This window comes from Numida meleagris, chromosome 16, assembly GCF_002078875.1.
Source record: "Numida meleagris isolate 19003 breed g44 Domestic line chromosome 16, NumMel1.0, whole genome shotgun sequence".
NCBI classification, from domain to species: Eukaryota; Metazoa; Chordata; class Aves; order Galliformes; family Numididae; genus Numida; species Numida meleagris.
The window spans coordinates 5,633,342-5,645,158 of record NC_034424.1 but is presented as its reverse complement, the minus strand read 5'-3'; the positions used below and the strand labels follow the sequence as shown (position 1 = coordinate 5,645,158).

The 11,817-nt window shown below is 43.8% G+C and overlaps 1 protein-coding gene across 1 annotated transcript in view; it reads right to left on the bottom strand.

Moving 5' to 3' along the window:
- The window catches only part of GPR107 (G protein-coupled receptor 107), a 34,691-nt gene continuing 25,603 nt past the window's right edge, over positions 2,730-11,817 (bottom strand). The window contains exon 18 of the mRNA XM_021414255.1: positions 2,730-8,386. Coding sequence (XP_021269930.1) covers positions 8,290-8,386 — 97 coding nt within the window. The 3' untranslated portion in view covers positions 2,730-8,289. The remainder of the gene's footprint in view (positions 8,387-11,817) is intronic.

The following is an 11,817-nucleotide window of genomic DNA, read 5'->3' as shown; positions in this document are numbered from 1 at the left end:
AGCCACGCTCACCCAAGGTATGTGCAAGGTTTAACAGCCAAACAAAAATGAACCCCTACAGCAGAAATTATGCATGCAATACGCTTCACACAGAGATAAGCAAATGGAAGGAGACGGAGCCGGCATTTAGTCCAGCTCACAGCTGATAAGGGACTGCTCCCTACAGTACATTTAGCAGCGATTTGTCCAGGCCACTGTTCATTATCTGAAAGAACACAGAACTTCCTCCGTTTCTCCAGGGAAGATTGGCTGCAGCCAAACCAGTCTCGTTGGCAGAAGGCTTCTCCTGACATCTTGTTTTCCTCTGCTTTCGTTTCATCTCATCCCTCCGCATCGCAGCCCTTGAGCCACGCTAATGAATTCCCAGTTTGTTTCTGCAGTTTCTCCCCATGCAGCCATTTTGTGCTGTGCTACATCATCTTGGCTCTCTAATCATCACTTAGACAGGCTTAGAGCTTTAATTCTCATAATCTTCTGTCATTGCCCGCGTCTCTTATCTCACCGCAGCCGTTCATTGCGGTCCCACCAGTTTGGCCAACACCTCCCAAGATGCATCCCAAAATGCAAAAGTTGGGCTTCTCCCAGGAGACGCAGATCAATATCTTCATTAATAGCTGGGCCAGGTGTGGGACTCCTTCTGCAGAGCAGCTCTATGGGAGAGGCATTTTCAGGCATGCTGAGGCACTGACAAATGCTCTTCCACACCCCCTGTAAGAGCAGAGGATGCGTTCGTATGGTGACAGGTTGCCACTGGACCATTGTGCTGCCCTGCAACAACGGCTCAAAATGACAGATGGCAAAGAAGCTCAGTCCCTGGGACAGAAACCTGATGTTTACCCTTAGTGCAGAAGGCCCACGCTGCAAACAATTCCTGCTGGAACTCTCTGGCCAAGCTCAGCGCAACCATCCCAAGAGGGAGCAGTAATGAGTTCCAAGCCACCCACTCCATTCTGATCCTGACCTACACCATCTAGCACTGCTGCAGCAGTCCCACCCTGCAAACCTGTTCATTTTGTTCGGCTCTTCCTGATAAGATGACAGGAGTGATCTTACGCATTGTGTCGCGACCAACCCATTAGAAATATTCCACAGGGGAGAACACTCAGAAGAAAGCAATGTCACCTCAAAGAGCATTTAGTTCCATGGATGGGAGTGGAGAGAAGGACTGGATGATGTGCATTTCTTATTAAGGCACATCAAAGCCTTTGGCTCCTAACTGAGGACCCCAGTATCGGGATCAGCTGTGCCAACACAAGCAGCATTATTACCTCTGTTCAAAGCAATTTGTTTTTATTGACCACTCACCATACAGGGCACTGGAACACAGTCCTGCTCATTACAGTCTGTCAGTCAGAAGGCAAAAGAAGGCAGAAGCGGGATTTAAAGAGAAAGCAGATCTTTGCAGTCATGAAGATAACCTTGCTAGAGCTTCAACACTGACAGCAGGCAGCCTGGATTGCAACAAGGAGCAGCAAATGATCAAGGCAGCTCAGAATTTCAGATGCTAACAGAAAATCCTTAAAGCAGGTGGAACCATTTACCTCCTCCAGACAGAGGAATACCTAGAAACCTGGATAAAAACACAACACATTCAGGAAAGGTTCATTAGGGCTCTGGCTTTGGCTATTCTTGCCCCTGCACAAGTCTATCAGACAGTCCCTGCTTGCAGTAGGCCATAACTACTAGGAGCTGATGCAATTAGAGGCTCCCCCCTCATTCTGAGAGGGCAGCCAAATCAGGATTCTTTTTGTATATCCTACACTTAGTTTCAAGCTCAAGTGAGCCTTTCCACCCTGTATCCCCACGTTACACACCCCTTCACTAGCATTTTGCCTGTCATTACAGCTATTTGGGGTCCAGTACAACCAACTCCACTGGAGCCGGAGGGATGTGCAGCAGAGATGAGTTTGGACGCTGCCACTGTAAGGGGCCAAACGCCCAACAGACTGATAAAGCAGATGTGCAGTTTGGAGAAAGCAAGCGTTCAAGAACTACCTGCATGAGACAGATGCAAACTGTCCCCATGGAAGAATCACATCCCCATCACATAAAGTTTGTTTTACTCTGTAGCAGGCTATTTAGTCCAAAAATCATGTCCTTTTTACAGTTTAGTTCCATGGTAAAACACCACCCACCCAAAGGCTTGAGGCAATGCAGAACTGCCTGTTTGGGATTTGCAGGGTAGAGAACACATCTATTTCTAGCATTACCCCTCCATGGTAGCTTGAGAACCATAGGATAAACTGTAAGAAGCATTTTGAAGACCTACATTCTGTGATGAGGGGCATATGCTTTGAGGCAGGTGCTGGCTTGTTAAAAGGAACACTCCATAGAAATACTCTGCAGACCTCATCCCTTCCAGCACAGCCAGTTCGTAGAAGTAAAAAAATGCATGGTCAGACCTTGACATCTCTTGAAGGGAACAACTGGAAGAGTTCCCAAATACCCTGACTCTAGCCTAAATCAAACAGCTTCCTCTTCCACCAGGGTAATGGTAATGGAGGCCTTTCTGCTTGAGGAGAAGGCAGCTCAGGGAACCCCTGCAGCAGCCCAGGAACAAAAAGCTTCTCCCATCCATTACAGATACACAGGTGTTTTGTGATTTGGCCCTGTACCCATGGTAAGTTAACAGCTGCAACTGGAGGTCAGGCATGGGGGAAAAAAAAAAGGCTCTGAAATCGAAAGGTCAGCTTGGTTACTAGCAATTAAGAAGCAGAAAACAAGATGCATTAAGCTTTCTGGTCATTCAATCTTTATTTTATACATTTGCATCACAGCAAGGAAGCCAAGTTGCACAGACCATCCTGATTTATATCTACTTTGCTTCTCTCCAAATACTGCTTGCTGTTCTTTTAATAAAGCTTAAAAAAATACTGAAAAATTATTTGTGCATCTGAACAAGAACTGAAGAAGAGGCTATTTATAGGTCACCAAAAACCCTGGAAGAGGACCTTACCGTACAGGAAAGTCTCTGAGCTCTTTTGGAGATCATTTACTAAATGAATTCAGAGCTACATTGTACAAGGTGCCCTAAAGCTGCTTAATGACACAAGAGGATCTAGAATTAATTATTAATAGGTACTGAAGGGAAAGGAAAGCCATTTAGACCCATCCTGTGTTTTGACAGAACAGGTACCAGCCCAATGCTCGGGTATCCTAGCTACAGGAGGAAGTGCTTCTGATAATGTGGAGGTCAGGCTCTACTTCATTACACAGGGTGCAGAACACCAGGTGAAATCCCACAGGGAGATATTTATTTAGAATTGTCCTTTCCACAGGATTGCAGCACTCAGAACAGAAGAGGGTTCTTGAGCCAGTCAACCTACAAGGAGTGCCTTTCTTCCTCAGCCACTTTATTCTGGTACCATTGATTTACACAAGTGTAACATCTCAGTATTTTTCTTAAGCCCTGTTCCACCCACTTGCAAGTACATATCACACGGAGTTCTTACAGGATCATTACTATTTCCAAGCAAAAAACTACATGGGGGGGAGGGGGGGGGAAAACCACACAGCTTTCTATACATTGCTAAGTAGAAGTGATTAATAAGCCAAAACAGCATCACACCCAGTGGCTACAAGAAAAGCCAGATCAAACTGATTGAGCAATCAGCCCCAAGGAACACACAGAAACATTGGTCAAGTGCCCCTGGGGAGCACCACCTCAGCTCTCATGAAGCATCCAGGTGACTGAAGTTACACACAAGGGCACGGGTTTGGGACAGTTTAAGCCCTGGTTCGCTTCACACATTGCCATACCTCCCACCCACTGCAAACCACATCTCCATGCTTTTTTTTTTTTTTTTTTTTTTACACAGAAGTGAAAAATGGGGAAGTGTTTTATGATTGAAATGGAGGTCAGAAGGTGGAATCAATAAAACACATTTGCTTTAAAGTAACAGTAGTCTGTTAGCTATTGTTACAGGTCAAACTGAAGGAGACAAAGCAGGCAGACTGAAGGAGTAAGTGCTTCCTTCCATACCTGCACATTTACCTGATTTTGTAAGAGCTATGCAACTTCAGTTCTCATAGAGCTCAACAGAACCTACAAATACCCAGTATTTGCTTCTAATGCAGCTGGGCAATTTTCAAATAGACACACACCTTGTCTATTTGTTCGCCACTGTTCAGCCTGCATTTCTCCTCTTTAAGAGAAGTGTACCGTAAGGAAAAAGAAGCGTTAACACATTAAGAGTCTTCCATTGGACTCCAGTGCACGCTGGAGTGATTAGGACATGTCCCCTTGATGTCCAGAAGGAATGTTACAGTACTTAATGCCACACGGTGGATGCACGCTCACGCTACAGAGAGTCCACCACCTAGCTTAGAAAAATACATCTTCCACGTTACCAGCTCCAAGACAAAATACTGCAATGCAGCAAATTTTTACAACATGCTCCCAGCGTATGCCAGCGTGGAAATCCAGGAACAGGGCACTCAGCTGGAGAGAAACACTGAACAATGTGCTGTACGGATCATGACACGCCGAGTTAGATGACAACATTAAAGAGCAGCTTAATAGGACAGCATGTGGCTTCTTCAACCAGAACTGCTACATTTTGAGGAAACAGTAGCGACGTTCCAGATGACCCCATTATGTCTTCCTTTCTTTTAATACTTCTCTTGATGAACATCAAGGAAAATATTTTCAAGTCTGAAGAATGCGAGAGCCTGGCAGCCGCGCTGCAAGGAGGTTTCCTATGGAAGACAGCTTGCTGAACAGTCAGAGCAGGAAGGAGGAATGCATAGAGGCATCTGCATGTCACCATCAATAGGGATTTATTGGGGCATAAGCTGCATTACAACTGAAGAGTAAAGCAGTCTTGTTCCTCTCTGCGGAGGATGAGTACTCCACAGCAGCAATGCGTGTGAATGCATTCACAACCATTTACTCAGAATTGCAGCAGATCTCCCTTTCCAGGACCCCTGTCAGCTCCACTGCTGAATATTCAGTGACTGCTTTGGCTCTTCACTTTGGGAAGAGGCAGGCAGGAAAGTAAGGCTCTACCCCAGGATGATCTGTACGGCCACAAGAAGCTCTTCTACTTCCCCTGCCTGTGAAGGGCAGAGCTTCCTACCAGACAGGCAGAGTCAGCATCTGAGAGGCAAGCACTGTGATTATCCTGCCTGGTGAGCCCATAAGCTGCTGCTTTTCACTAGCAATAGGAAGTCATGCAGATGTGCACTTGCTCTAGGAGGAAGGGGGAGGGAGCAGCCCTCCCTCTGATGCTCTGTGGCACAGCACACTCCATGCTGTGCCCAAAGCACAACTGCAGGCACTCTCTCCATGCTCTAACATCCCAGCCCCTGTCTAATCATGCAACACTACACGGACAGATTTTTCAGCCCACTCTGAGGACTTCTACACTGGAAAGTGGAAATTCACTTTGGAAATGGCTGCACTAAGAAAATGTATCACTGTTTTTTGACTTGCTCACCCGTGTTTCATTTCCTTATTAATGAATAGGGCTGACTAGTCCCTGCTGTAGTGCTGGCCAGCATCCTGCACTAAGTGCCAGCTGAAGCTGGTTGTACAGCTGACTGCTGAAGCTCAGGTCTGAACTTGGAAACGGCTCTTCTAAGAGCACTTTCAGAGGGTTACCACCAGTTTTTGTGCCAAGACAAAAAGAAGTCACCGATTTTTTGGCCTCTGACTCGGAAGGCAGGGTGTTGGTGGACATACCTACACTTGATGCAACTTCAGCAAAAAAGCATGCACAAAAAAGAAACCTGAGATAAAGGTAAAAGCGTTTGTTCTATCAGTGATTCAATGACACTGATGTACAAACAGCCAGCTGTCAGAACCAGCTCGGCACATACCGGGACCCCAGCATAGCCACCAGCACTTTGGGAGTGAAATCCCACACCTATCAGAATTTCCAATTTCATTCAGAAATTACATTAACGGGTTCTAAGACAGCATCACGTCCACATTAACAATGCATTATTGCACTTCTGTTCCTGATAGCAAATCCTCATCTCTTACATCCCTCAGTGCCAACTGACTCCATGTCTCCAGCAGACAACTCTGAACAAGGCTCACAGTCTGTCCAAGCAGCCCTCTGGATACAGACACTGGCACTTCCCCAGGGACAGAGCACCTGTGCGAAGAATGAAGGGATCCAATTTTCAGGTATTTAACCATACCATGCGCTAGGGTTGCCTATGTTTGTTTCTAGTTTCAATTTCTCAAATCTCAGCTACTAAATATCCAAAAGACCTTTTATACAGAAGGTCTAGAAGGCTCACTGATCATGTAACAGCCTTTCTTGTGGTGTAGGCTCTGTTTTCATTACAACTGTATCTTTGCAAAACAGCGACAGCAAAAGCCAAACCATCACTGCTGCAATTATTGTGTAGTTACAGCCAAGGAGGAAAATAGAGGAGTCTGCACCAAGAAAAGAGGGTTATTCTCATGCTTTATCTAAAGAGAAATCAGTTCCAGTTATCAAAGCAGGTAGGTAAATTTCTACTACTTCCATGATGAATAGAATCAACACCAGACAAAACAGCTCTGCTCTTCAAGCAGCAAGTCTTGGTATAGACTTCTGGCTAAGGGCTCTACAACCCACATAGAAGGCAGAGAAAGAAGTGGTTCAGCATTTCAACAAAGACAAAGCAACTCCACAGAACAGAAATCCCACCTTCTTCTGAAGTGAAAGAATGAGAAAAACCAGTCATGGAAGTCCTTCCATCAGCTGTGCCCCAGAGATGTAGTCCCTCCAGTCAAAAAAAAAAAAAGCAAATTCCCAGATGAGTTTATAAGAGATGTTGGCACATCTGAAGCTCTGTGAAGATGCCTATCCCTGTCACTGACAGAAGCACTTTACTCAACATCTAACAGCTCTACATAAAGATTAAGGCTTCATTGGGTCAAGGAGTTATACTTGATTTATTTTTCTTAGAGCTCATCCTTGTTACATCAGTGAACCACTTCTATCCTCCTACCAATTATCAACCACTTGCTATGCCTTACTACTACAGCTACAGGCACCAATGTGCCTTTCTAGCAATACCAGAACACTAGAGATGAAGCACACATAGCATTTGTAACATGTCTCTACAGATTCCACTGCAGATTTGCAGTTGACAGTTAAGACTTGTGTATTCCAGCCATAATTCACTCCTTTTCTGAAAAGAAAAATAAAAACCACTTACGACTGGGAGTTGCAGTTGCCTGGTTTTGACAGCAATACCATTCCGACCAGTTCAGCTCATCTCAAACAGCAATGCCACTGTCCTACACAGCCAGGGAGGTATATGTAGTCATCCAGAGAGGCAAAGCAACTCAGGACGAAGGAAAAGCAGAGATTGATGCTGCAGTACATTTGCTGGTTTGATTTCCATTGGAGATTCTGGTACTCTTACACTGTACCAGGGAGTATCTTTTGAAAAAAATCTTGAAAGTATTCTAGAACGTAGAACAAAGTACTCCGGGTCATGGCTTGAAATTCCATGTTTAAGATAGCATGGCAGACCCCTAAAAAGTAGGCAATAGTCCTACACCTCGTGTATTTCTTGTCAGGTGGGCGTGAATCAAGAGCAATTCTATTAGCAGTGGAGGATCTACATTAATGCATATTGTGCTACGAGCTAGTGCTTTTAATGAAAAACAGTCGCTTGCTTCCTATGTAGCAATACATTTGAAAACCTGACATATTCAAGTAAAAGCCTGCACAAGTTAAACAAGACACTTATCAATGTTCCAACTGATGTGAGGACTGGAGGAAGTCACCCAATCCAATAGCCCACAGTCTCAAATAACTGCTGTTGTTCCAACTCATTTGCTTTGCAATATTTTGTCCAAGCCAAAAAAGAGAGTTTATAAAAAAAATACTTACATCTCATCTTCTTTTCCCCACCTTCTGTGACACTTTGCATTTCCCAGCATACATGTTATGTAGCGCGTGTGTATATATATATATGCGCATTATATAAAATATATACTTTACATACACACTTAAGGTCTCTCTTCACATTAGACTTACACATTCTGAAGAATGCAACTGCAAACAATTCAGAATACCTAACTGATCCAGAAAGGGGAAAAAAGAATAAGCTGCCCAAAATCCCTAGGAAAGCTTCACACTCCTTGCAGGTACCAAGAGATGCCTTTTGTTTTTTTTAATGATCAGAGGAATAGTTAGATTTCTGCACTGCTTTGCTCCCCCTTGACACACCCCACTCTGTAGTTTCAGTGTTGGGAAGTGCTAAATGCTCCCTTTCCACTGAAAGTAATATTAATAAATTAAAAAAGTTTCTGCAAAAGTGCTGCCTTAGTCCAGTTCATCATGCTGTGCTTTCCCACTCTCCCCGTGGCTCTGCTGAACCATTCACCACTTTCTTGACCTTCTTCATGCCCTCCATTACTCCAGAAGTTGTCACCCTGAAAGAGAAGGAAGAAACATCAGAGAACTTGAACTGTAACACTCATTTCACCAATGAAATGCTTTTCCTGCACGTATCAAGTAACACTTCTCCTAAATGTCTCTTTACCCAGATCTACCAGGCTGGATGTTCTCTTACTGCTTCCCTCCTGCAGACCAGGTATCATCCTGGACACCACTGCTGGGTGCTGGGAGCAAGGCTGCTGTCCACAGAAGTCTCATCACACCCTATCTGCCATTAAAATAGGACAAATGTAGGTTGGCTCACAGCTTCCCATTCAGACTAGGTGTCTAGATGTAGCATCAGAAACAAATGTTTAACATATCTGTATCAGTACAATGACTGCAGCTCCATAGTTAAAAGCTTCCTATGGTGCAGCAGATGAAGTCATGATGGACTAGTAATAGACAAGATCTAAACAGCACTCAGCTTGGAAGTTTCTTTATATGAAACCACGGCATCATCCAATGATTTCTCTAATGCTAAGGAAAGTGATATTGAGACAGTATTAGAGACATTGCAATGGAATAAGCATTACAATATCTGCTCATATGAGAAGTGTATGGGGTTGTTACCTTGACAGCAGCTGTTTATATGCTAAACTTTAAGCCACCTGCCTAGAAACTTTTGCTCTACAGCTGAACACCTACAACTCTGTGCATCAGACTTGCTTGTGCATTTGTCATGTTTTTTTAAACAGGAACAATGTATTGCACAGGTTCACACATTGCAGATGCTGCCCCAGGTGATCATTACTAGCCCAGTGCACGCCAGCTCCCGTTCATAGCAAAACCACTCAAAGAACAGCAACAAAACATGAGAGGTCATCCCAACTATACCAATCCACGTCTGGATTTGCCATGGCAATCTGACTGCTGAGCCACAAAGCCATCTAATGCTGTTCAAACATCAGGCAAACCGATCCATTTATCCACCTAGAGCAGCACCACTGCTCTCAGAACCACCCTGGCTACCCAACAAGCTCTTCAACTCCATCTTCCTCCCTCAGCACACAAAACAGGCTATTCACACACACCAGACATTCGCTCTATTCTTTTGCACAATATGATTCTCATTCCGCACATATTTTTTCCTACAGATGTTCTGCAGAGGTTGTTGTGGATGCTGGAACTAACAGTGCCAACAGCACAGTGCACTCACAAGGGATGCCTGCAAGCATACATAAAGCTACCTTGTCTGACGCTGCTGCTGCCAGTACTTAGTGCTCTCACCTGCTGTTTACCATGTAAGAATATTTGATCAAAATAGCTAACAGCATCTTCACAGCATCTTCACAGCATTACCCAGGAGGAGAAGCAATCTTCAAAAACACTCTTCCGATATCACCCTTAGTCCCACATTAGATATCAGCTTTTGTTTATGTACTCTAAGAATAATTTACCCAAACAAAAACTAGAATCACAGAATGTACTTAACAGTGACACTACTGGGACCGTCAGTGGCTAAGACACTTCACAGTGAGTCTAGATAAGCCTGCATTTAAGGGAATAGGAAGGGCCAGAAGAGTACAGATCGAATACCAATTTGATTCCCTGTCAACATTAAAAAAATAGAGAAAACAAACAGGCTGCTTAAAGAAGATGGAATTAGTAAATATTTGCCTGGAAGAGATCACATCATGCTTTTCAGAACAGAGAACAGATAGGTCTCATAAGTTCTCCTCAATTACAATAGCTTTCCCACAGTCACATAGGAAAAATCTTGGGAAACATGAGCTACACAAAACTATCAACAAGGAGGCATAACTAATTGGAAAAACATGCATTGAGATGTACTTAATGGTTTCCTGTCAAAAAATGAAAGAACACTGAGTGTGGTTTCAAGAGAGGTCTGTCCTGGGTTCACTTCTACTCAATATTTTCAGTAATTGCTTGGGTAATGGAATAGAGAACTTGCTTATTAAATCTGCAGAAGACACTAAGAGCTACGTATTTGAGAACAGGACTAGAACGCTGAAAGGTTCTGGCAAACTGAAGCAAGTAATGGTCTGAAAATTACGGGACAATGCAGAAAAACAACTACGAAGTTTACTCTTCAGAAATAACTGACTTCATAAATACAGAATAAGGAACTAAGTATTGATTCTTCAGGGCTGAGCTTAAGATTACAATGGACTACAAACCAAGAAATGAGCCACTATCAAAACGATTCAACAGCAATCATACTGAGATACATAAATAGATGTTTTGCTCATGCTTGACACCAAAGCAGTGCTAACACTTGACTCACAATTCCACCAGGCACCCAGTCTGGATTTTAGCACTGTACTTTAAACACAATTACAAAATTATTATGTATCAAGAAGATGACAAAACATCAGAGGTTACAGTTAAAAGGGAATGATCCATTTCCTATGTTCATGGAGGGATGAGACAAACAGATACTCACTGAAAGAGATTTTGGGAGGTGGGTGGATCCCTGAGCAGTTAAAGGTTGCTCATCTGGTAAGTGCTGTTCTTGCCTTATGACAAGTGAGTGGTGCAGATCTTAAGGCCTGATTTTGTATGACTGCTTCTGCGCAATGGGAAATCCTCTTCCCTCTCAAAATTAGTTCAGACAATGTGTTCTAAAGCCCATGAAATAGAGGTAACAGCACTACGGTCAAGATCACTGCAATTCTCATTCTAATCCTCCGAGCAGTCTCAGAACTTCAGCTCTGACCTGCAATACTGCAAGGAAACATTCCCCAACCAAACACTTTGCTGAATTGCATTTCTGCATTTCAGTCATTGCTAAAATGCAACAAACCCTTCCCACTAAACCATATCTCCAGAGAGAACTTTTGTGGCTGTCAGAGGGAAAGAAAACCACTTCCAACAAAGAACATCATGAATCAGTCTGCCACGAAGCACAAACAGAGAGAAGGCAGAGCAAAGCAACCCATCAGGACTTCAAGTCTCGGCACAGAACAGGCTGTCTCATGACACCGGGAGAAACTCCAGATCCCAGGGCACAAGCAAAGGTAGGTCAGCATTACCACAATGGTTCGCTACGCTGAGGTTGTTTGGGGTGTTAAGAAAACACAAAGTCAGTCTCCATGCACTCAGCAAAATGGATTTACTCAGTTAAGCACAAAACCATCAACGGTGATCCCTGCAATTCCTCCTTCAGTGGAAATAACTTAACCCCACGCACATTTATGAGCATGATATCAGCTCAGATCTGTAGAAGAGCTCTTTGGTACCTAACATCTAAAGCAGCAATTATTAAGCTAACAAAATAGCTTACTGTAAGCCTAAAAAAACCCCAGAACTGCTTCCTTTCCCCTTCCTCACCCCACTTCATCTACTGTACAGTTAGTTTTTTTTGTGTCCGTGTCCCAGAAATGGCATTAGGACTGGAAGGAAGCCTGACAACTGTTTCTGCCAAGTGTGGCTGCACCTTTTCAGAGTACTTTAGTCTAACAAA